The sequence below is a fragment of the Amblyomma mixtum genome, chromosome 6, assembly GCF_055824585.1.
Source record: "Amblyomma mixtum isolate Tamu chromosome 6, ASM5582458v1, whole genome shotgun sequence".
In the NCBI taxonomy this organism is placed as follows: Eukaryota; Metazoa; Arthropoda; class Arachnida; order Ixodida; family Ixodidae; genus Amblyomma; species Amblyomma mixtum.
The window spans coordinates 54,448,332-54,473,447 of record NC_143017.1 but is presented as its reverse complement, the minus strand read 5'-3'; the positions used below and the strand labels follow the sequence as shown (position 1 = coordinate 54,473,447).

The 25,116-nt window shown below is 46.5% G+C and overlaps 1 protein-coding gene across 1 annotated transcript; it reads right to left on the bottom strand.

Moving 5' to 3' along the window:
* Positions 1–9,448: 9,448 nt before the first annotated feature.
* Positions 9,449–24,081, bottom strand: LOC149339162 (glycine receptor subunit alpha-2-like). The gene is made up of 9 exons (XM_089550412.1): positions 23,993–24,081; positions 23,155–23,282; positions 21,594–21,661; positions 20,122–20,351; positions 17,885–17,967; positions 16,941–17,075; positions 13,939–14,060; positions 10,326–10,577; positions 9,449–9,646 (listed from the first exon to the last, which is right to left on the bottom strand). The coding sequence occupies exons 1-9, from the start codon at positions 24,079–24,081 to the stop codon at positions 9,449–9,451; spliced, it is 1,305 nt and encodes a 434-aa protein (XP_089406538.1).
* Between the last annotated feature and the right edge of the window lie 1,035 nt (positions 24,082–25,116).

Below are 25,116 nucleotides of genomic sequence, written 5' to 3'. Positions count from 1 at the left end.
ATGGATGTGCCGTGCCACAGCCGTTCCCACGCCGGTTGCCAGCGTACCTGGCAAGAAAAATAAGAAACTGGCGTACGCGAACGAAGACTTGTGGGCGCTGTGGATAGAGAACAAAATCTGACTCCTTGCAACCGATGGCCGACGGCTAGAAGTACTAGATGCACCCCGAGGAACGTCTCCCGTATCAGACTCCTCCCGACCTGAGCAGCGAACGCCGGCGAAGAAAGGGAAGAAGCCGAATAAAGCGCCTCTGTGTTGTTGCACGCTCAGAATGCCTACGTCCAAAAATATGCCCGGAGTGTGACCGGTGCTGCGTCTGCATCGCAGCTATGCGGGCCCATATGTCATCATTAGATGGAAATTGATATACTTTGTGCCAGTCTTTAACATTGGTCCTGATGGACGCTGCCGACGTCTTCATATTCAAATGCTTCGCATCGTGACAAGGAGGAAAGGCAAGACCAGTTTTGTTCACGGACTTTTTAAATCAGAGGATTCGAAAATGCGTGTTTTTTGGCAATTGCTTAGGCGCCACCGGTACCTTCGGTATAAATCTGCTCGCCGAATCATCTCGCAATAAACTGTTCGAATGATGGCTGTACCTGCTTGACTCCAGCAAACTGCGGACTCGCAACTTTCGAATAAATCTCGTACAGATCTAATGTGTTAAAAAATTTTGCTTTCTCTCGCAGAAAATATTCGGAACACTCATGCGCTTGTTCAAGAAAAGTTCGATATGAGGCGGCATTAACAAACAAGGAAACATTAACAGCATTAACAAGGAAAAAATATTTTCCTTCTGCCATGAAGATTACGTGTGCTTTGGGCTGAGTGAACTAGTAAATCACAGTACACTGTACTGATGGGCGACTTCAATGCGAAGGTAGGCAAGAAGCAAGCTGGAGACCAGGCGGTAGGTGACCATGGCATAGGCTCTAGGAATAGCAGGGGACAGTTATTAGTATAGTTCGTAGATAGAAATAATTTACGGATCACGAATACCTTCTTCCGCAAACGAGCCAACAGGAAGTGGACGGGGAAGAGCCCCAATGGTGAAACTAAAAATGAAATAGACTTCATAATGTGCGCTCAGCCTGGCATCGTAGAGGATGTGGAGGTCCTCGGAAAGGCCCGCTGTAGCGACCACAGAATGGTAAGGTCTCGTATTAGCTTAGATTTGAAAGGGAAACGGAGGAAATTAGTGAAGCGGAAGTCTATTAACGAGTTAGCATTAAGTTCCCTCTTTCCCTAGTAGAGGAATTCAGGATTTTGCTGCAGAACAGATATTCCGCTTTAACGGAAGATGACGACCGTAATGTTGAAACAATGCGATCGTCTCAGAAATAATATTACGGAGTGCGCCGTGGAAGTAGGCGGTAGGATGGTTCGACAGGATACCGGGAAGCTATCTCAGGAGAATAAAGGTCTGATTAAGAAACGGAAAAGCATGAGGACGTCTAACTCCACTGAGAGAATAGAACTCGTCGAGCTGTCGAAGTTAATAAATAAGCGCAATGTAGCCGACATCAAGGAGTTGAACATTCAGAAAATCTAGCGTGCTCTAAAGAGCGGATGTAGCCTAAAAGCAGTGAAGAGAAAATTAGACATAGGTAAAAACCAGATGTATGCGATAAGAGACAAAGAGGGCAATGTCATTAGCAACATGGATAAGATAGTTAAAGTAGCCGAAGAGTTTTACACAAATCTATACAGTAGTGACTGCAATCAGACTGTTACTGAGAGAGGCAGTACAGCACAGCAATGGGACATCCCGCCAGCAAGGAGAGAGGAAGCAAAGAAAGCTCTAGGAGCAATGCAAAAGGGGAAAGCAGCTGGTGAGGATCAGATAACAGCAGATTTGTTGAAGGATGGAGGAGAGATTGGGCTCGAAAAACTAGCCACCCTTTATACGCAACGCCTTGTGACCTCGAGCGTGCGTAGAGCTTGAAAAAACGCTAATATTATCTTAATTCATAAGAAAGGAGACGTCAAGGACTTGAAGAAATACAGACCGATCAGCTTATTGTCCGTTGCCTATAAGCTATTTACTAAGGTAATCGCTAATAGGGTCAGGTCAACCTTAGACTTCAATCAACCAAATGTTCAGGCAGGCTTTCGTAAAGGCTACTCGACAATAGACCATATTCACGCTATCAATTAGGTGATAAATAAATGCGAGAATATAACCAGCCCCTATATATAGCGTTCATTGATTACGAGAAAGCATTCGACTAAGTAGAAACCTAAGCACTCATGCAGGCATTGCGGAATAAGGGTGTAGAAGAGTGTTATGCGAAAATATTGGACGATATTTGTAACACTTGCACAGCTACCGTAGTTCTCCATAAAGTCAGCAATAAAATTCCAATAAGGAAAGGTGTCCGGCAGGGAGACACGATCTCGCCTATGCTATTCACTGCCTGTTTACAGGAGGTATTCCGGGGTCTGAAATGGGAACAGTTGGGGATAAGAGTTAATGGAGAATACCTAAGTAATTTGCGATTCGCTGGTGACATTGCCTCGCTAAGTCACTCAGGACATGAACTGCAAAGCATGATCAATGAATTGAACGGGCAGAGCAAAACGGTAGGGCTAAAAATTAACATGCAAAAACCAAAGTAATATTCAACAGTCTAGCAGGAGAACAGCAGTTCGCAATTGATGGCGCGGTGCTGGAAGTAGTAAGAGAATGTGTCTATTTAGGGCAGGTAGTGACAGCTGATCCGGATCATGAGATGGAAATAACTAGAAGAATAAGAATGGGATAGGGCGTATATGGCAAGTTGTCTCAGATCATGAATGGCAGTTTACCAATATCCCTCAAAAGAAAAGTATACAACGGCTGTTTCTTACCGGTACTCACCTATGGGGCAGAACGTCAAGGCTAACAAAGAGGGTTCAGCTTAAGTTAAGGACAACGCAGCGAGCTATGGAAAAAAAATGATAGGTGTGACGTTAATAGATCGGAAGCGGGCGGAGTGGGTGAGGGAACAAACGCGGGTTAATGACATCCCAGTCGAAATCAAGAGGAACAAATGGGCTTGGGCGGGGCATGCAATGCAGGGCAAGATAACCGCTGGTCCTTAAGGATAACAAAGTGGAATCCAAGAGAAGGCAAGCGTAGCAGGGGGCGGCAGAAAGTTAGGGGGGTGGATGAGATTAAGAAATTTGCGGGAATACGGTGGCCGCAACTGGCGAAGGACTGGGTTAATTGGAGAGACACTGGAGAGGCCTTCGCCCTGCAGTGGGCGTAGTCAGGCTGATGATGATGATGTCTCAGGGGTTTTGGAGTTAGGCTGTTCATCAACAGTTCTGGACAAAAACATTTTTGAACGTGAAAGAGCTTACGATCCCAGTTTTTTTATATAGTGTAATATTTCACTATATGAATCAAAATATCCACACGATTTCCCGTCGGGAGGCTTGCATTTTTTTGCTATTAGCGCTTTTGCTATTGTCAAAAGCGTTCCCTGTTGGTTCTCTATGGCAGTCTCAACTGCTCAGTACGAACTATGGGAACAATGTAAAAGATCTTGCTACACATTTCAAAAATCGACTATTACCTTCAATATTTGTATAACATTATACTTATACTTTACAGTTTTCCAGTATTAAAGATTTTTGTCCAAGAATGATCGACACGGTCTCGATTTAGATCTCGACCTCAGCAGTCGTATTTCGATGTAGGCGAAATACGAAGACGCCCATGTGCGGTTCTGTGCGCGAGAAGCCCAGGTGTTCTGAATTAATTCGGAGCCCTGCATTAAGGCATCCCTCATAGCCCATGTGTCGCTGTAGGATGTTAAACCCCACAGTTTATTTACAATTACTCGTAACTGTATTTTGCATTCTCTCCGCTGTGTTGCAACCCTGAACTATCCTGTTCAACCAGTAGCCAATGCTAAGGCTATTGGGTTCAACGAGCAATTGTGCGCTTTACACAAATCGCCCAGGGGAATTATTTTTAGCGTTTTATTTTTTGGTCACGCACAGGTGCGGAATAAGTAAACGGAACACGGGGTTCCATTTTAGGTGTAATCACGCCTACCTTGTCGGAAGTGAAGGAGAATTTGTTGTCCACGAGAAAGGACACTGGAGTCCCCTACCAGCATGCACACGCCATAGGTGGCAATTTCAGCTAGGCAACATGTAAATAATGTTACAAGGGAGCAACGTGAACCCTTTCCCTCACTAATTACAGACACTAATTGCAAGCACAATTGTTCTGAAGTTTACGCCATCGCTACGGAAAGTGCTATCACCGCATCCTGTTTGCCCATGAACCAAGCTCCGGGAGATTGAAGCACTGCCATATCACAATTATTTTTCCGAGACAGAAGTAGCGCCGATAAAGCTCGTCAGGCGTGTCAAACGCGTTGTCATGCTTCGTCATTAGTAGGCGCCTGCGCCAGTCCACCAGCGCGGCATGCTTGTGAGGCGTTTTAGAGGGGGAAAACGTTTAATGGCCCAAAAAAAATGTGTAGGCTGAGTTGGTGGCTAGAGTCCTCATTCCAGGACCCCAGTGGCCTTTGCCGATGAGCGCACCAGTTGGATGAGTGCTCGCTGAGTCTCCAAGGTGACGCTGGTCAGTCGTACAACCCAGAGTTGGAGTGATGTGGCCGGTGTCTGCAAATGTTGCGGTTTGGCCTGGCACCCCAGCTATTAGAGAGAGTGCCCGACTAGCGCCGCAAGCACCAAGGGCAGGTGTTCTGGTATTGGCTGGAGTAGTCGCACCCGTTTTCCCGCGCCTGAGTCGACAGAAATATGCAACAGCGGGAAATCGGAGCCATGTTGTTGTTGTGGCCACTGAAGCGATAACACGACATTGACCTCTCGCACGGTCGAGGGGTTCGTGACTACCAGTTGGTGGTGATGAGTAACATTTCATTTAATAACTATCTTTGCGCCCCCCCCCCCCCCCCCCCTTCACCCAACTGGGAGGAGTCGTTAGTCCAGGCGGAAGAAGGCTGACTCAGTATCGCTGGTGATGAGCGCCTCCTGGGTCACCAGGTTGGCACTGGTCAGCTGTACCTCCCACTGCTCCAAGGCCACATTGGGAGGCTTTAAGTGTGGTGCTTTGCGGGGACATGGCCAAGTAATGCGTGTTAAAGTAACCTTGTCTCCGCACCATGGACCTGCGTCCAGGGGGAAATTCCAGGGGGGTCTAGGGGGAAAGTCCGCATCGAAAGCCAAGAGTCTAGGTGGCCATTTTGCCGGGGGCTTAGGGATAGCAACGCCATCTTCAAGCAGCCAATAAAGCTTGCGCCATTTCTGGCCATTAAATTTTGAATAGTGCTTTTGTTTTGATTTACTTCTTAATTTATCATTTGGGTTATTATACTTACGCACTTCTGTTACTGAATATTTTTGCGGATTGTGTTGCCATGTAGTTGAGCGTTGATCAACAACCTGGAAGTTTGTAACCTCCTTCACCACGGCTATCGCGATATTGTGTAAACCTCCGAATTTTGGCTCAAAAAGACCGCGACTCTTTAATACATGGGCCCTATGAAGACAATATAATGTGGTCTACCATGAGCAGTGGCGCCCAAATAAAACGAACTACCCAGACAGCCATCGACAATGTGAAGTCCACCTTCCGATAAAGGCTTAAAATGAGCCCCACAGGAATCGAAACTTTTGCTCCTTAGACGACACTCTCCAGGCCGCCGACCAGGAGGGGAAGTTCCGAAGAGCGAACCCTATTCGAAGAACTAGCTTACAACAGGAGTTCAGCGCTTCGCTTTTTCAGGCTCCTAATTCATAACAGAGCAAAACAACTCTGAAACAGCCAGGTGTCCAGAATCCAGTGTCAAGACCATGCGACTCCTCTCTCGTTTCTCTAACAAACACGGAACCATTATGGAGCACCACCTCGTCCGCCTCGTACAGGCGTTCATTATCAGCTGCGTTACATACGTCACCTCCTACTTCAAGTTTAACAGGAGAGATCGGGGTAAGACCAACTGCACGAGCCAACGACTCTACAAGGGGACGTTCGGCCTGCCAAACGGCGGACCAACCGATCGACTCCCGGCACATGGCGCTAACAGTACAATGGAGGAACTCATTGAGGCTCACCTAACGGCTCAGTACTAGCACCTATACCAAACCCTCGCAGGAAGGAAGTTCCTTTCCAAGGGCATCATCCAATCATAATCAGCCTGACTACATTCACTACGGGACAGAGGCTTCTCTCATTCCTCTCCAATTAATCCTCTCCCGTAGCCACCACATCCGAGTAAACTTATTTATCTCCTCCGCCAACCTAAATTTCTGCCGCTTCTGCTATGCTTGCCTTCTCTTGGCATCCAGTCCGGTACCTTTTACGACCATCGGTTATCTTGCCTTGTCATCCAATATTAATGCATTTTTACAGCGAAGGCTGACGTGCCACACACATATTGCAAACAGATGTAGATCACTCCGTTCACCAGGAACAGGCCTGCATGCGATCCTTCACAAAGTTCGACGCGCTAAGCAAGCCAAGGCCCTTTATCGGCGCTTTCGTGATGACGAAGACGTCCTCTATGATGACTCCGCGGAGCATAACATCCCATGCCATCGGCATCAATCAGCCTGTACTCTGGCTGTAGTCGATCGCTTCGGCGTCGTAGAGACAAACACATCAATTCATACATCATCAGCGGGGGTGGCAGAAGAGGCAGCTATCGCGTTGGCCATACCATCATCTCTTCACGCCGAGACCAAACACATCCTCAGCGACTTCAAGTCAGCAATGAGTAACTTCGCGAAAGGTTGCCTCTCCTCTCTCTCGCGAATTTTCACATCTAGCCCCAACCACGTTATCTGGACGCTGGCGCATGTCTTCCTGCCGGGAATCGAGGGAGCTCACGCCGCAGCCCAAGGTTTCGCAAGCCGGGAGGCGGCCCTCGACCGGGACAGACCTCGCCACTTCCCCGCTAGCGGCATGCCCTTCTTGGTTGGGGATAGCACGCTTACATACTATGCAAAACTACACACCTTAGGGCTCTCCGGACTAAGTACCGCAAGACCCACAAATCGCCCACGAAGAGTCAAGAGGTAACATGGCGGTTACTCCAAACTAACATGTATACTAATCACATTTACATGAGGCACTTCTGCCCTGGAATATACAGCGACAAATGTGAGTTTTGCAGCCGCAGAGCGAACCTAAATCATATATAAGCGCGCGCTCGTGTATGAAATCACTAATAATGGAGAGGAGTGGGGGACCGTGTTGCTCAGCCCTGACCCCCAGTCAGTCTCAAATTGAGGTGATCGGTCGGGCATAGGAGACCGCATGGCTCACGGGCTCCTCTAATTCTGACCTCCTAGCGATGGCTACAAATTCAAAATTTGAAAATGCTACAAATTTCAAAGTTGCAAAGGTACAAGGCAAAAAACAGTATTAGTTTACAGGACAAGCAGTGTTTTCCTTCCCCAAAAAATGAAGATAGGATAAATTACACCGAGCCATCGGGATCCGACACAGTAACTATCTTCCCTTTCAATGGATATCTCTGCCGGACCGTGAAGAAAGGAACGAAAACGGGAGTAAAAGGAGGAAGAAAGAACCACCGTACTGGAATAATTTCGACCACATGGGGATCTTCAAAGTGCACTAACATTAGAAATGCGTCCGCCGTGACCGGGAATGCATCTGTGGGTAAATACCTTTGGCCATTTTGCCGGACGTTGAAGTCATGCTGCGAACTACCCTCCTCCCAACAGGCAATCGAGTGAGCTCCTCCAAAGGATTAAAATCGTGGGGAACGAGTAACAGAGGGTAAGCTTTAGATATTAGAGTGGGAGAATTTTAGAGCTATGGGTGCAGTCTCCTTACTCCAATTTCTCCCCCGGCATACCACACTCATAGCTCTAACACCCGCGCCCTGTGTCCCGAGGCTTGCCTTCTTCTCCGCACTTTTTCCCTCCACCTCTTATCCGTTAAAGGTGCACACCGGGCCGCCTATTGTCGTTCCTTAAGTAGGATCTGGGCCGGCAACGAAACATCAGTCTTTCCAGTAAAGCGTTTTGGCGGGGGACAGTGCCCTCAGTTTTCCCGCTAAAGGATTCCTGTCAAAATGTTCAGTTTCGAATGTGTAGTCTTGGACAGAATTCCTCAAGCACAGGGAATACTGCACTACGGATTGCGGATAAAATTGCGCTCGTATACGTTCCAAATTTCTGGAAGATGAACGGTTTTGTCCTTTTATGTGGTTACTATATTGAAATGCGCGTGAAAAGAATCTAAAAATTGCGTAAACAACATAATAACTGACCCCACTTTATCTTCATTGCCTCGGTACTGATTAAACGCCAGCTGCGTAGCTATGACAGCTCCATGCATCACACGCTGAGACGTCATGCTGCACTGTGCAACTTCGGGATAACAAAGAAGTTGGAAAAGAAAAATGTGAAATCCATGGATGTTCGATGGGCGCCACGTTGAACACACTAAAAAATGTGAGCGGTCTGGAAAAAAAGCTGCGGTGGGTACTTAAGGTCTTTACGTGCTGTTAAAGCGAAAGCATCCTTTGGCCTAAAAGCTTTTACTGTAAAGGCCATTGACCTAAATACCTTCAATCCCAAAGACGTTTAACCTGAAGGCCTTTACCGTAAAAGAATTTCAGATAAGGACTTTGAAGGCATTCACCCTAAACGTCTTTGGCCTAAAGGTCTTTACCATGACTACGTTCAACCCAAAGGCCTTCGTCAATGCCATTGTCATTAATGACTCGCATCATTATTTAGTACCGTCCTTTCTCATTCCAACACACTCACGGTAACTATCACCAACCATCACTAACTACTAGAGTCACGTTAAATGTCTGCTTCATTGCCTTGATTACCCGTTACTATATTATGGTCTACTGCTGACATCATGCAAGACCATGGTGACGTCATAGGGATCTTCGGACCAATGCTGCTGGACAACTCCGGGTATCGTGACCGATTCGCCATACAATGCTTTCGCCTTAAAAAAAAAAGGGAACACTTTTCCTCGACACGTCCGTTTGTGCAATACTGCACAACCCGCACTTTAAAGAGTTGAAGTAAGCGGCACGTCACTTCCTGAAATAGCACGCAACTACAGACAACGTCCAGGCGAGCTCAGTTGCCCGGCTACAAAAAGCCCTTATGCGACTTTCGGAAATCTTCCCGGCAGAAGCAAATCTAGCGTTTGGTTGAGTGAACTTGTGGACAGTGTTGTAAACACGTCAGATCTTTATTGTGATTGGAGAAGTATCTGGACAAACGCCCCCTGTGCCCTACTCTAGTAACGAAATGTGTCACGTGAAATGAGACACGTTCAGTCGTCATCTGCTAAATTCTTTTTGTCAATATGCATCCGTTGGCAGGCAGCGCATAAATGTCAGCACAGCTTTCTGGTAGAGTTGCCATAAGCTTGTGACGTTGCAGCATCTGAAAGCGTACCGGCTTTGGTGGCGCACTAAGATAATTAGCGTCCCCGATAGTAGGATCTCTCGACGTAGAAGGACCAGTAGACGACGTTGAAGAACCCGAAGCAAACGGGGAACATGTATCTGGCCACCCTCTCGAAAGCCTGCGACATCTTCACGTTGCGGTGTTGCTCTAATTTATTCTCCTTGTCCATGGTCAATAAGAATGGATCCGTACGGCGCCCGTAGACCAGTCTCTGCGTTTAAAGCAAAGCATGCCGGCAAAATGTTGGCTGCACTCCTCGCAGTGTAATGTTATTTCGTGCTCAGTCGTCGATCACGGCACCACTTCAAATGCTAGCACTAAATCATTTCGCATGCTTCCCTCGCAAGTTTCACACATTCGATCCCTTTAAGGTTGTCGAATTCTAAAACATCTTCAGTTTCACATTATTAAAACGCAAGAAAGCCCAACCGTGCTTAACTTCAGGGTATACCACATACATAGCAAGAGTGGAAGCCGTTTAGAAGTGCATGTTCTTTTTTCTTGGAGATTATGTTCTGGAGGGAGGCCCGGTATATTCGTGCTTGCTAGTGATCTGTTCATATACACTTCCATTATCTGCACGTAAATCAATAACGAGGTCACGAAGCAAATGCGCGACAGCTGATTATTGGTGCACAAAGCAATTTACAGCAAAGCTTTCTTGCTTTTAACCCCGCATCGCGTTTACATTTACGACAGGCTAGTGAAGACAGCTCTGGGAAGGCCAGTGCAAAAGCACCTCTCTCATCATCACGTTTTTTTGTTTTAAATGAGGCGCTGCAGTAACACACGACAAAGGAGAAGACGACGAACACAGGAGCTTGATTCAAAATGAGCGCGCAGAACCATCTCGCCCTGCAGCCTCTGTTACTGGAGCCATCACCTCGTACCTGGTACATGTCGACGACCCAGTGGTCGACGCGGCGCACGCAGAGCGGTCTGAGGCGCACGCGCACCAAGTAGTGCGTGCCCGTGGCCACACTGAGCACGGCGAAGACGAACATGATGCATGTGGCGTACCACACGTCGATGGCCTTGATGTACGCCACGCGGGGGATGGTGGTGCGAACACTGCTCGCCAGCGACGCCAGCGTGAGCAGCGTCACCGCGCCCAAGGCTACTCGGGCCTGCGGGATCTCCACCTGGAAGCAACCATGACGTGCGGTTTTTAGAACGAAGATATTTTGAACCCACTCGAGGATCCTCTTACTGAGAAGCACAACGCAAACGGGTGGTCCCAGTATGCTTTAGTGCCAAGTGATTCAAACCATCCATATACGAAGGCCTAACACGCGTGAGTGTCTTCGTTCATAATACGACAGCTAGCATTCCACTTAAGGAGGATACGTTGCTTTCAGCTCCGGGCATATGCGAGTCAAAATTCAAGAAACTCGTAGCAGGAGGACGCAGTGGCTATTTTTGTAGGCTTGCGTGAAGACCAACTCGAGCTTCTGTCTCACAATGGCTTAAACGGCTTTAGTTGAGAGTAACAGGGTCTGCTTTAGTACGCTGTCGGGTTTTGCATGACGCTGTCTTACAAGTACAGGACTGCAGCAACGTTGCAAGCCGGTATACCTGCCGAGTGCTGCATTCTGTTAAATTTGGCTGCTACGCTGGGGTCACAAGAAGTATATACCAGGTATATCACGAAAAGTGTTGTGCATTTTTTTTAATAGGCATATTGAGTTAGGAGAGTGCTTTTCTTGGTCAGTGGTGTAGCGCATCAGAATGGAGTAAAGACGTGGTAATTAGTAAGCTGGTTTACTAATATTGAGTGGTTAGCTTTCTCACTATTAATGTTATTCTCCTTATTTATTCAGAGGCGTGTAATCCACCGTAAGCAATACCCATGTAGGTTTTTAGAATTTCGAAAACGCAGCTATCCGCGGCACTGTGTCCCCACATACTATTTCGACGAGTCACGTGCACTGGAGGGGTTGTTTTGTAAGCGAGCTTTTTGAAAGCGCATGCATTTTGGTGTCATGTAGCCAGAATTTTTTCGGTCACGGTGCCGAGAGTAGCTGCTATTTCATAAAATTTGAGTAGACACTTAAGCTCCGCCTTAAGGTTATGACGCCATAGCCTGAATAGGTTAATGCCCATATATGAGGGGTTGGTGATTTTCTACTTTACATTCATGATTGCCGGGAGTCGTCACACCGCTACTGGCGCAATAGTCAACGGTTAAGCAATGCGCCACTGCCCTGCGATGGCAGGTGCTGCCATCGGTTGGGCTTGTGCGACCCAGAGTGCTCTTCCCGCGACACCTCTCGCAACCATTCATTAATTTATTGCCGCAGTTGGGCAGTTTGCTTATGATGCGGTGGGCAGGTGAGAACTACGATAAAAAGGTCACGTGCCCTGAATGGCCCACCTAGGTTGCTCTATTGGAGATTTTTTTGTGGATTTTCGCTCACAGCAGACGACGCCGACGACGACGCAGGCTTTTCTGGCTTCATAACGCCATCGCGTCAGAATTCTAATAACTGATGTTGATATGACTTACGGAGAGCTACATGCCTATCAATAAAACAGGAGGCTAGCAACAATAGTTTAAAATGCAATTGCTTAATAATAGTTAACCAGCCTACTAGTTAGCACGTGTTAGCTGTATTCTGATTCGATGCAGCTCCGACAATCCTATGCCGAAAAAGCTGCTCTTCTAAGTCAAAAATCCTATTTTTATGAATTGCTGAACATCTAAGGTGAAACACCTGTTATATGGACGATATTTGCCAAAACGGTACTGGGTTAGTTTCTTAGACGTACAGCTGAACACGGCTAACGGTGACCAACCTTTCTAATACCGTACACAAAGCAACAAAGCACGCCATTCTACTGTGAGCTGAGGATAATTTAGTTGTCTATTCAACCACTCGGAACAACCTTCCAAGGTGTTCAAAGGGCTGCGAATTGTGGTCTAAGATGACACAGCATTTCTTTTATATGTCCGGCCGGGAGAGATCATTTGGAAGCCTCTTAAGGGTAGGGGTGGCATTGCTTTCGTATTCTTGGGGCAGTTCGTTTTATCTGCTTCCATCGGTCTACTGGGCAGCACTGCAGGGCAGACTGATCTCTCTGCACGTTGTCAGTATCTTAACTCAATAGAAGAAGCTCTCTACAGCTAGGAATTGCTTTTCTATGCACCCTAACTGTGGAGACTTATGGTCTACAAAGCGATTTACGCATGTTGCGAGGCTCCGGACAAGAGCATTAATTATGGCGGCAAGCCATTTACAGTAGACGGCAAAAAGCCAGTCGTCGTCTGCCGCTTCCTTCTCCATTAAATCTGTTCAGTGACAGAGTACGTTAGGAATTTCAGTTTTAAAAGTGTTTCTCGGATGACATGGAGTGCCATAGGTCGACAAAACCAGATGGAACGCCCTTGAAGATCACAGCTCGGCATTACTTTTGAATTTAGTCAGATGTCGACGTTACGACCCACTGCCTCTGCGGCTCATCGACTCCGATCACACTTGAGCCTCTTTGGTATTCAAGCTGGTCAGGTCTGCACCTAACTTATCAGCACTCAGTATTCAGCAGTAACTTAGCCGAAATTTGAGCGAAGCGCCCTACTACTTCAGCTTACAAGCTTTCAGTGGATTAGTGGCTATCACTCAGCCATTGCCACACCCATTAAACTTCACCGCACAAAACTTGCATTCAGGCGAACAATGAAGTCTGAAGCAAACTTCATAATAGAGTGTTGCTGTTTGGTTGTAAATGAAATACATCAAGTGTATAGAGTCTCGGTAGATGTGACCATCGGAGAGTAAAATGAGCAGCCGTCAGTGATAGCCTTATACTGAACAATGTAGATATGCCTCACATTCTTATCAACGCCGCGTGGGGCCTCTCTATACTGGCGCACCTTAAATCCCCTCAGCAAAGTCCGCCTGTCAGAGTGGTCGTTTTGTTGCTCGATCTATAGCATACGGTGCGGTAGTTAGAATGCCGGTCACACTATAGAGGCTACGATAATTCGGTGATACTTCTTTAATATGCACACACACGCATGGTCCACACATGGTTGATAAGCCTTGAGGGGAAGAGCTCCTAACTGCGTCAAGACCCAGTAACCATGAAATATGATGTCGCTGTGCCAGCTCTGAACCCTATAGAGCGAGTGATTTTGGTTGATGTGCAGAAAGCGCCATGAAGCATGAAATGTCCATTAGGGGCAATGTGCAGAGCTGAGCACGAAAAATAAAATCAAAGCGAAGCTTGTTAATCTGCACAGCTTTTCGTTTTCCTACAACTCATGCTTGTTTCTTATTTTGGGCGCAATTTTGTCTTTTCCCCAAAGTAATAAACGAGCTCCACTTCTGAGCATCCTGCCGAAGACGCAGTCGTTGCCCCACAAATTATGCTGTGTCGCGGTACGCGGTAAAACAGGTTCAATGTTTTGCGGCTGCTACTTTACACTGAAGCTGGTGTAGGTACCAATCAAAGGTTAGAGCAGGTAATTAGGCTGCACAGGTAGGCAACTGTTTCTGGTCATACCTTAAGCCAAAGACAGACCCAAGACGCACACACAATTAGAGCGCTGGGCAGGTACACGTAGATGAGGTGGTAGCCCCGCAGGCGTTGGAGCACAAAGGTGTACTGCAAAACAGTGAAGTTCCCTGAAAAACACAGAACAGACACCGCTTTATACAGCTGTTATTCCTCGCGCTTGCTTTCAAGTGAATAAAAGTGCCAGCGATTACTTCAGTCGTAATTTTTCATGGTGCATTGTATGTTGAGAAATACTGTGAAGAATTAAACCAAAGTTCTTTCGCGCTCTCTCAAGACAAAGCCACTCTCTTGGTCGAAGCCGACCACATCGGTGACCTAATGGTTTGAGCACTCGCCTCGCATGCAGGAGATGCAGGGTTCGATTCCCAGCGCCGCCGAGTACCCGCCGGAGATACAGTGGGTACAAGCTTTGCCCTGACCTGGAACTCATCTTAACTGCGGTGAAATTCTTGGGAAATGGGCCTGTCACCCCACCTTGTCTAGACGAAAATACTTTGTCTCATGACACTCTTTGGCCAGAGTTGCCCTCGCTCCATAAAAATACACCATCATCATCATCACCCTTCTCATTCTCGTCTAAGCCGGTGATGTCAAGGTCGAAAAATGAAAATGAAAATTGGTTTTGACGCAAGGAAATGACGCAGTAACTGTCTCACGTATCTCGGTGGACACCCGAACCGCGCCGTAAGGGAAGGGATAAAGGAGGGAGTGAAAGAAGGAAGTTTGGTTTGGTTTATTGGGGTTTAACGTCCAGAAGCAACTCAGGCTATGAGGGACGCCGTAGTGAAGGGCTCCGGAAATTTCGACCACCTGGGGTTCTTTAACGTGCACTGACATCGCACAGCACACGGGCCTCTAGAATTTCGCCTCCATCGAAATTCGGCCGCCGCAGCCGGGATCGAACCCGCGCGCGTATTTCGGGTCAGCAGCCGAGAGCCGTAACCACTGAGCCACCGCGGCGGGTGAAAGAAGAAAGGAAAAGAGAGGGGCCGTAGCGGAGGTCTCCGGAGTAATTTCTATCAACTGGGGATATTTAACGTGCGCTGAGATCGCACAGCACTCGGGTGCTTTTTTGCGTTTCACCTCCATCGAAACGCAGCCGCTGCGGTCGGGTTCAAACCCGGGTACTCCGGCTCAGCAGTCGAGCGCTCTAACCACTGTGCCACCGTGGCGAGTTCAAGGTTGAGCCGCCACGCGAACGGACCCAAGTGTTTCACAAGTCCACAGATCTGAATGGTTCGAAACGTACTTCCCCTGGCGGCTGGTTGGGTTTTTACTGCTGCTGGGCCATTTCACCGCGGTGTACGTTTCTGGATATCAAGAGGCAAGCGCTGTACCTTCGTTTTTTTGTACTTCGCTTCAGAATTTTTTTGGCACTGGAGCGCAACGTATGGGTGCCTGAAAATGGTATTAAAACCTGCGTGGTTGGTTTGAGAAGGCGTGAGAACTGAGCGCCTCTCGAATCCGTCGCTTAACGCTTGTAAAGCTTCCACTCCTCTGCGAGGCAGTTGCGAGAGATAGCCAGTTTTCTTTTAACGTGCTAGCGTTAAGGCTCCCGTTCAGCGGACAAACCGGGATCGTAGTTGGCGTTGGCGTGTCGAGAAAATCCAGATTGGTCGAGAGGGTCGCGGCGGAACGCGTGGAACTGCGGAAGTGAAAAGCGGTTAAAACATCAAATCAATTATGTTTATACAGTAGCAAGATGACTCAAAAGTAGTTACGACATGAAATAATATGGAGTGAATTAATTGTGCTGAAAAGAAGACTAAGGTAATTAGACTGGAATCGAACCTGCGTGCCTTGGGCGGCGTGTCGAACATGCTACTCCTCGTCCACCGAGGCAAGTTCGTTAGATTTGGTCAAAGGAAGGCCTTGTGTGCCATGTCAGACAGCGTCCGAGTCTGCGAAGCGATACGCAAAGAGGGGCCTCAGGTCCTCTTTGCGTATCGCGGCATACCAGTAAAGAAGAGCTTAAGTGTTTCCCGATTTTTTTTTTCTGTGGCCGGTGCATTGTGTCATATTTACATTTCGTTCGTTTCTTCGTTTTCTCTTCTTTTGGAGCACCATTATGACGCGCACATGCACACAGTTCATTCAGGGAGCACATTCTAAATCCTCTACTCGCGCGTTGCCATGCCTCATGCCCGCGTACCTGTTGCCTGTTTTCTGGTAGGAAAAACCGGGTAGCGCTGCTTTATTTCCAGGGATCAACGTGAGCCTCCGTAGTCAGTGACGAATGGGCGAGTGATTAAAGAGTAATTGCTGTCGCTATAAAAAGAGCCGACAAGAACGGCTCATGTGCTATTAAGATGTCAGTTAAAAGGAGGGCGTCACTGCGATATCAATCAAAATTTAACCAGAATTTGGATAGTTTAGTACGGTGAGGGCTTATCTGGCCTTTAACTTCCCGAAGCCGCACGCGGGCTAGGCTGCAAATTAATTCTGTCCAGTTCAGGCTGTCTAACGCGCATTGACATGGCACAACACTTGGGCCTTTCGCGTTTAGCCTAGAGCGAAATGCGACCACCGACGCCGGGATTGGATGCCGCGACATTGGGCCCAGCAGCCGTACGACAAAGGCCCGGAGCCTCCGCGGTGGCTCCTCAGAGATTTAGGACAGCTGAGTTGCCACTATTGGGCACTCGATTTTTTCGAAGAACTTTAAAATCAAGACTCACAGCTGCAGGCTTTCGTTCACTATTCTGTGTGGAAATCTTTATCCCCTTTCATATCCTAGTCGTTGGAAGGTGTGACAGTAGGAACCGCCTTTAAGATTTAAGTGATCATGAGCCCCACGCTATCGGAAGAACTTCACGTGAAGGACAGATTTTGTGTCTTGTCCTAAAGGATTGCGGCCTCTTCAGCCACACATCGAACGCGGTGTATCATAATTAGTTCCAGTTTAACTTACAAACACTGCTAACACCATCGCGAGCTAAACAGATGTACAAACTGAACGTCAGCGGCACAGCTGGACGGCGGATAACCTGTGGGCAGCTCCTTGTTGTAGGTAGAATTGTAATCGTCAACCAGCTGGAACTCCGAGAGCTTGAGCGGATGGTCGAGCGTGACTGGGTTGTCCTCCTTCCAGGCTAAGTCGATCTCGTTTACTGTGTGGGCGTCTGTGCGTTGGTAGAGAATCAAAGATAGGGCAAAAGATTAAGGACGAAGGCGAGCTGGCTTCGATACAGCTTTTTTCAAAAGTTTAGAGGCCAAGAGGGTTTACTTCTGGCTCATGATATGTAGCTCGTTTTGCCTCGCCAGCGTTCCAAACTAAGGGCCCTTGCTCTTAATCTTCTAAAGGTTAGGACTTTCACAGATGTCACAAGAACCCGCTACTCGGCCTAGAAGCATATTCCTCGGAGCCCTCACTTTTGACTAAGGCTGTACGTCTGGAGTGGTTAAAAAAATTTCATGTTAAAGGGCAACACCTCTGCGCTTTCGAGGCAACACGATTTGTCCATATTGTTTTTTATCGATTTGTTATGCCTCCGTCTTTTTGGATCGTAGATTTTAGGTGAAGGTCGAGCTTTCACGTATGTCTTGAAATTGAGTCCGTTTTAGATTACATGAGTTCGGACTCAATCAGTGCACTTTACGTTTTCGAATACTGTCGTGACTAGAACAGACTATAGTCAGTGTGGGAATATTACGACGCAATGCAAGTATATCATGCAACTGCGACCATTTAAATATACCCTATGGGGTCATCGCTGTAGCTATGAAGGATTTAATTTTCCTTCACTAAGGGCCACTATACGCAAGATAACAAATTTCATAAATAGAACCCGCCTTGGTAAAAATTCAGATTTAATTACTTATAGCACGAACTTGGGCGCACGCTTGGGTATTACAGAAAGAATGCGTAGCACTCCAGCACTGTAGAAGCGCTGCGGTTACCCAATAAAGGAGTCGACAAATATGCACTTACATGACCGAATTATGATGTGACACTGCTGTGTGTCGAAAGGGTATAGCTGGAAGTCCAGTGCGCACGACAGCCGAAGATTTAACCTAAAAAAGTCAAAGAGCATGACACGTGTAAAAACAGGAAACCTTAGATAGAACAAGGAACCAGATATTTATCGGCGACATTACAACCTGCCAGGTTGTCACTTTTTATGAACTGAAGCTTCGTTACTGAGAGTCGTAGTGGAGGTGCATATTTTCATATACGTTCAAGCAGATTGTTAGAATGAAATCTCCTCTTTAAGTGCACGAAAAATCCCTCATTTGCAGAAATACAGCAGCCCTATTACGCTCCGAAATGTATGATAGCCACTGAGGTTTGGTGGTACGGCGCTGAATGCCGAACAATCGTACACTAACGAAGGGAGACGAAAACGGGGGCACGTCGGCGTAAATGAGCTGGCAATAGTCTTTCATATAATTTGTAGAAGTTTTAATTTACAAGAATCTCTTCAGGCTACAGTAGTGACCGCCGTGCATCTGAGGCTCCGGGAGCCTTGTGCTGTGAGCAAGAGCACGGGTGCCCATTCAGTGTGCAGAAGTAAAAACACAATGCCTCTTCCAACGGGCAACGGAGTGCAGTTTCTGTGTGAGCCGACGCGTGTATGCGTGATGGGCGCATTTAAATGAACAGTCTTGTGCGGAAAACTAATTCCTTCATGTGACGTTGAGGGATTCTCAATATTGGAAAACAAAACAAATCAGTTCATTGCGACAAGAACACATTGAGAGCTACAAATGAAAAGAACCAATTTCCTTTGTTCTCCATTAAAGAGGTGTGTACTGCAAAACTTTTGTTATATTTCGTAACGTGAACTGCGTCTCTCTATTAAAATCCAGAGTGGAGTGACCGACAGAGACCAGAAAAAAGAACAAACGATGGGGACGCTTGAGTGGAATGCGATAGCATGTGCTAGATTTCACTTTTGTCTCAGTTTCTGTTGCAAGTTCTGTGTATGTTTGCGTCACTTTCTTTGGTTTGGTTTCGTTTATATGGTTTAACGTCCCAAAGCAACTCAGGCTATGAGAGACACCGTAGTGAAGGGGTGCGGAAATTTCGACAATCTGGCGTTCTTTAACGTGCACTGACATCGCACAGTATACGGGCCTCTAGAATTTCGCCTTCATCGAAATTCAACCTCCACGACCGGGATCGAACCCGCGTCTTTCGGGTCAGCAGCCGAGCACCATAACCACTGAGCTACCGCGGTGGGCTCAGTTTCTTTGGAACTGTCGGCCCATCAACCACCAACTCAGACTGGTAGCTGGAGCAGTAGCTATGCGCTATGCTCTGACTGTGCCGACATTTGCATGTATCACACTTTTTTCTGATTTTTATTTGTTAACACTTGCATTTTAGTTGAAATCACTATCCACAATCAGTCTGTATGTCACAAGGTTGAGTGACCGATCTCGACCAATCAATAATTGTCACCTGCCACGGTGGGTGGGCAACTGACAAACCGGTGGTCAGGTTGGCACCCGCCACGGGGGGCAGGTTGTGATTACGTCACAAGGTGGTTACGGCGCTCGGCTGCTGACCCGAAAGACGCGGGTTCGATCCCGGCCCCGGCGGCCGAATTTCGATGAAGGCGAAATTCGAGAGGCCCGTGTGCTGTGCGATGTCAGTGCACGTTAAAGAACCCCAGGTGGTCGAAATTTCCGGAGCCCTTCAGTACGGCGTCCCTCATAGCCTGAGTTGCTTCGGGACGTTAAACGCCAATAAACCAATAAACCAACGATATCACAAGGTTACGTGACCTCTCTCGACCAATCAGCGAATTTCGTGACTCCGAACGGCGGAGTTTGCTCCCGATGTTAATTCTAATGCACTCGCCTTAAAAATTATCAGGTATTTAACCTCTCTAAAGCGATTATAGTGCGAAAGCAAGGGCAGTATTACTGGACGAAGCCAGTGTGCAATGCACAGCGCGAAAGTTGGTTGAACAAGGCTGCGACGATAACATAGTGCACTGGAGCAGCGGCCTGCAAAGCTCATCTATCCGCGCCACCGCGGTTTTGACTCCCTGTTGCGATTATTGATTTGATTTTTTTTTAAACTTAACGTGGCGTGTTAAGTCGGTGTTGGTGAGAGTACAAGTGCGCTAAAAATGGGCGCTGAGGCTGCAGAGCACCAATCATTCCACAGCAGGGAAGGCAAAAAAATGTTATGCAACAGAATTGGAAGCACGCAGGTACCGGACGCTGTAGAGAACTCGGCCATCCGGGAATATCTTGACCAGGCTGGTGGGCACGGTAATCTCCTGGATGCGTGCCGCTTTCATGTTGACGAAAGTCAGGTCGGGCTTCCACAGGAGGCTGGCCATGTCTCCGCCGTTGATCACGAAGGTTTCATTGACGCCATGGCTCAAGAGACTGAGCCTCGGGTCGTACCAGTACTCGCGAAGGTACAGGTTCACCGGGTAGTCCTGTGCATAGTGCTAGGCTCTAGAAATGCAGCTAGAGCAAGACCTTTAGCAAGGGTTGATACTAGCAGCAAGGAAGGATGACATCGAATAATTTTTCATTCTTAAACATTTTTTGGTGTTATATGATACACTTCGATTTCATTAAGCATATCCCATGATTGCCTTCTTCTAGTTGAGAAGGACTCAGGCAGTTTGATATTTAAGAATGAGACTAACGTGATGATCATTTTGCCGCTCGGCAGACGTTTTACCTATTACGTGCGTCATCGGCACTAAGCCCTCCGAACAAACGAACGAAAGTTTCCGAAAATCTGGATGAGGGAATCAAGAATTTTTCTCATTGTGATTAACAAAATGCCTACCTGTGGTTTGTACAATGCCGGGCATTTAGGAAATAATAACGTCATAATGAGGAATAATTCATGAGACATGTCAGCTTGTCTGAAGACAATAAAAAGTGCCTAGTCGAATGATAGCAGCCTGTTGACCACAACAGGCTGCTAGAAAGAGAAAACTAGAAAAACTAGAAAAAGCGCAACATCTTGCGGCCCGCTTCATTTTCAACCGGTACAGGCGCATAGACTCTCCTTCCGCCATGTTGAAACTTGCAGACTTAGAACCACTTGCAGATAGAAGAAAGAAAGCCCATCTCAACTTCCTTCATTCATTATACTTTTCTCAAATTGGTATTCGACCCGAAAATTACATCGCTAATGACTTCAGAAGAGCCTCGCGCCATAAGAATGCCCTTAGCCTGGAACCTATTTTTGCACGCACTAATACATACAAGTTTTCTTCTTTTCCAAGAACAGTTTCTGAATGGGATTCATTGCCGAATAACTCTCCGTTGCTTTGTAATCATTCTTCATATCTTAACTGTTGGCTTAGTAGCTGTATTGTAACCGCATTTTCAATTTTACCTTTGGATTGCTTTTTTGTGGTTTCGATACAATTCGGTACTATCGTACTTGCTTTGCTTTTTCCCCTGTATGTATTTCCCTCTCCTGCTTAGACATGCATAATGTCCACAGTATTCAATAAATAAATAAATAAATAAATAAATAAATAAATAAATAAATAAATAAATAAATAAATAAATAAATAAATAAATAAATAAATAAATAAATAAATAAATAAATAAATAAATAAATAAATAAATAAGCAGCAGATGCCTCGTGCACTTAAATAAGGTGAGAGAGACAACTAAATACGCAAGGGTGAAATATGCAGTCTCATACTTACCATGCTGGAACTGTCCAGCGGGCCGAAGCTCGTGACCCAGAGTTCGACATCGACCAGGGTTGGCTCATCTAAGATTTGCAATGGAATGCCAGAGCAAAAGTTGAAACCACTTGCTGGTATTTTACATTACTGAGCGCCCTCCTTAGAGGAGAGAAAATGCGTCAGATCATGCACGTAGCGGTAAAAGGCTATTGCTTACGCCAACGCGGCAAAAATAAACATAATCACAATTGCAAAAAAAAAGAACAGAGAAATGATGTCGAGAAGGTAGTAGAGAATTGTTTCTTGCTTTAAGATGTTTATTCACGCCATAGATCTGGCTTGGTCCTGATAAAAAAAGTATAAAACCACCCTTCAGGGGCCCAAGACTGCCTTCTACACTATACGGCAGAAAGCAGAGTACGCAGCGCTGTGCACTGTTCTTCTCTATATAAAAATCGAAATAATTTCCTACGGCTTGATTAAAAGATTATCAAAAATTATTTCGACAAATTTATTCGACAAATGTGACAACGAAAGTTTGCATCAGACTTCCGATTTAGTTTGACGAAAGTGAATAGACCATTTTTATTTTTATAACGGAGAGAATATATGGATATGCTTCTCCTCGGAGAAGTTAGATCCAGAATGCCGCGCTAATTGGTTTGCACGGAATTCTTTTCTACCAGCGTGGTTTATAGACGCCACGAGCTGGTGTAGCACGATAGCGGTTCGCTGTAATTGACGTTTTATATCAGTGGCCAGATTTTTTGCAGCATACATATTTTGCTATATATGCGTCTGTTGCGGTACTCCATGTTAAAAAACTGTAGCTTAGGTGAGACAGAAAAACTGCTAAGTGTGTGTTAATCCGTGCAGCGGCTAAAAAAGATGCAGAGTGCCAGTAACGAATCTGATGACGCACACGGATGTACGGATCAGGCAAAAGAATACATGTTGTATGCTTTCTCTTTCAGCAGCTCGGAGAGGGAGCGTGTTTATAAGGATTTTGCGTTGAAAGATTGCCGTTCACAAGCCTAAGGGTCTCGATTTCGGCTCTGTATGGAAATTAATGTCATGTTAACTGCTATTGGCGAATGTTTTTCTTTTCCGATGCCTGCGAATGAGTGCGTGCCTTTATCTCCCTTCTTATGCTCGGTTTCCACTAATTCATCCATATTTCATGGCCACTTCATGGCATTTTTTGTTTTCCTAACTTCATTCTCAGTTTGATAAAGTTTTCTTCCGTTTCTACTCTATAGAGTTGACAAGCCACTAAAGTAGGAGGCTCCCTTTCGTCTCCAGTTTCATTCACCCTTTCCTGTTATTGGCGCCTTCGCCAACGCCGCATTATTTGAACAACGCGCACTTGAAAAGAAACAGCAGCCTTCAAACTGTCTTCCCCAGGTACGACAGAACCTGAGCGCATAATGACCGTGAAAAAGCACCGAGAGCTATTTTCGTTCCTCCATGGGGGAGATATGCCACCTTTGACATGCGTAATCTCCAATAAGCCTTTGAAACAATTTCAAGGAAAGACACATTGAAAAAGAAGTGAAATTTTACGAATTTTGGGACTCACCCCTTCCATAAGTCGGCCACAGTCTCTTGTCGTAGTCAGCAAAGATGTCATCAATGAAGCTCATGTTTTTGCTTGGTGCTCTCGGAGGTATGAGTAGGATCTCCGCTATGATTCCGCTAGAAAAAGGACTGCCAGAAGCGAGTTCTTTCATACTTTCTCATGGGAAAAATGTTACTCAGACCATCGCAGTTTTTTTTTTAGTCAGTCACGACGCGTGGCTGCAACATGCTCAACCATTCTGGACAAAAGCGTTTTCGAACCGGAAGGAATTTATGAACGCAATTTTTTCATATTCAGCAAGATTTCACTGTAGCAAGCAATACAATAAATCCGCAGAGCTCCTGTCGGCATGCTTTCATTTTTTTTTAAATAACTTTTTTGTTATCGTCAAAAGGTTCCCTCATTAGGATTCGGTGGCAGTTTTAACTGCTCGATGTGAGCGCCGGAAAAAAAAAAAAAAACTTTAAAAGAGAGATTTTGCAGCACATCCAAAGAATGCACAATTACCTTCAATATTTCCGTAACAGTACCTTACAATTTTCCCAATATTAAAATTTTTGTCCGACATTGTTGGACATGCTACTTCTATACACTGTGCGTGGCTGTGCAGAGCATGGTATTTCTCTTGGTTACTAAGCTAAATCTCCATAAGGCTCCAGACTGTTGAAAGCGCTGCTATTCTTCTCGTCACCAGAGCCCCTACAGGCTGTGTCAGCTTGCCGTTTTAGGCCGATTCGGAGAGAAGTGCTCTCTACAACATACTAACCTGCTGCATATAGTTTGCTTTCTGAAGGCTGATTGCAAAGCGATTCCATAAAATGAAATGAAGCACACTTACTTGCCGGCGTCCGCGCGCGAAACTCCCGATGTTATTAGCAATAATAATGACACTAACAGCTTGTTGATGTCTGTCCTGTGTCGCTCCATGGCGAGCTCTGGAGCGCAAACGGGCCCACGCAAGCATTCAAATGTGCTTCATCGGATCATTCTCTGCAGACGCCTTTATGAAACGGATGTGGCGGAGACGGCCGACAGTGCATGAACAAAGCCCGGAAAAAGCCGTCGAAATCATCCTTCGCACTCTTCAGAGATGTCAACAGAAAGCGACGTTCTATGCCTGCACTACTTACTCTGTCTGTTGCAGGCCCTGAATGTCGCTGAGTTGCACACGTCTCCTAGGATGCGGTACACTGGCTAGCTCAAGTACGTGTGTTCAGTTAAGCAGCAAAATTCGACAAATTCGAAAAGGCATGTGTTCTGATGCGTCAGCCCATTGCGAAAGACTGTTGAAGTGGTTCAAGGCGCCGCTGCGTTTCCTTTCATTTCTACTATGATACTCAGCAGGATTTCCAGCGTGCTAGACTGAAGCGAAGCCCTACCTTATGGTCCTAATAAACTTTCTTCTCTATCTCTCTCTATTGCACCAGTCATGCCCGGAACATGCTGCGGGCGAGAGTCAAGAGTCACTAAAAGGATTTCACGGCATTGAAACTCCTACTCCTCGTGTCTCCGGGTGTATGTCTGCCGCGAGCACAAACTATTGCAACTAGTTTTTTTTTAGTGCAGCCATTACAAGGACCTAAACAAGGCCCATTCCACCCCCCCCCCCCCCCCCCCCCCCCCTTTTCTGAGTGTCAGCTATGGATATCGTACATGCTGAATGTGTCAACTACGCAGTGGCTTAAGAAGTAACTTATGCTAAAGGCGCTGCCAAGGAAGCTACACAGGAGCTATGAAAGTTAATGTTACGCTGGAAACATTAGATGGCGGTAGGAAGCCATATTCCTTCCAAATGAAGCGTCGTGCGTGCGCCCTCCATGCACCGATGCCTTCGCTCGCCTGTCGCAAGTTAGGCTGAGTACGATAGTAGGCCCCATTATCTAACGTATTCTTTAGTAGATTAAGAATAGCAAAGGTTACCTTTCACCAGAGAAGATTCCTTGACCTCTAGCTCATGGTCTC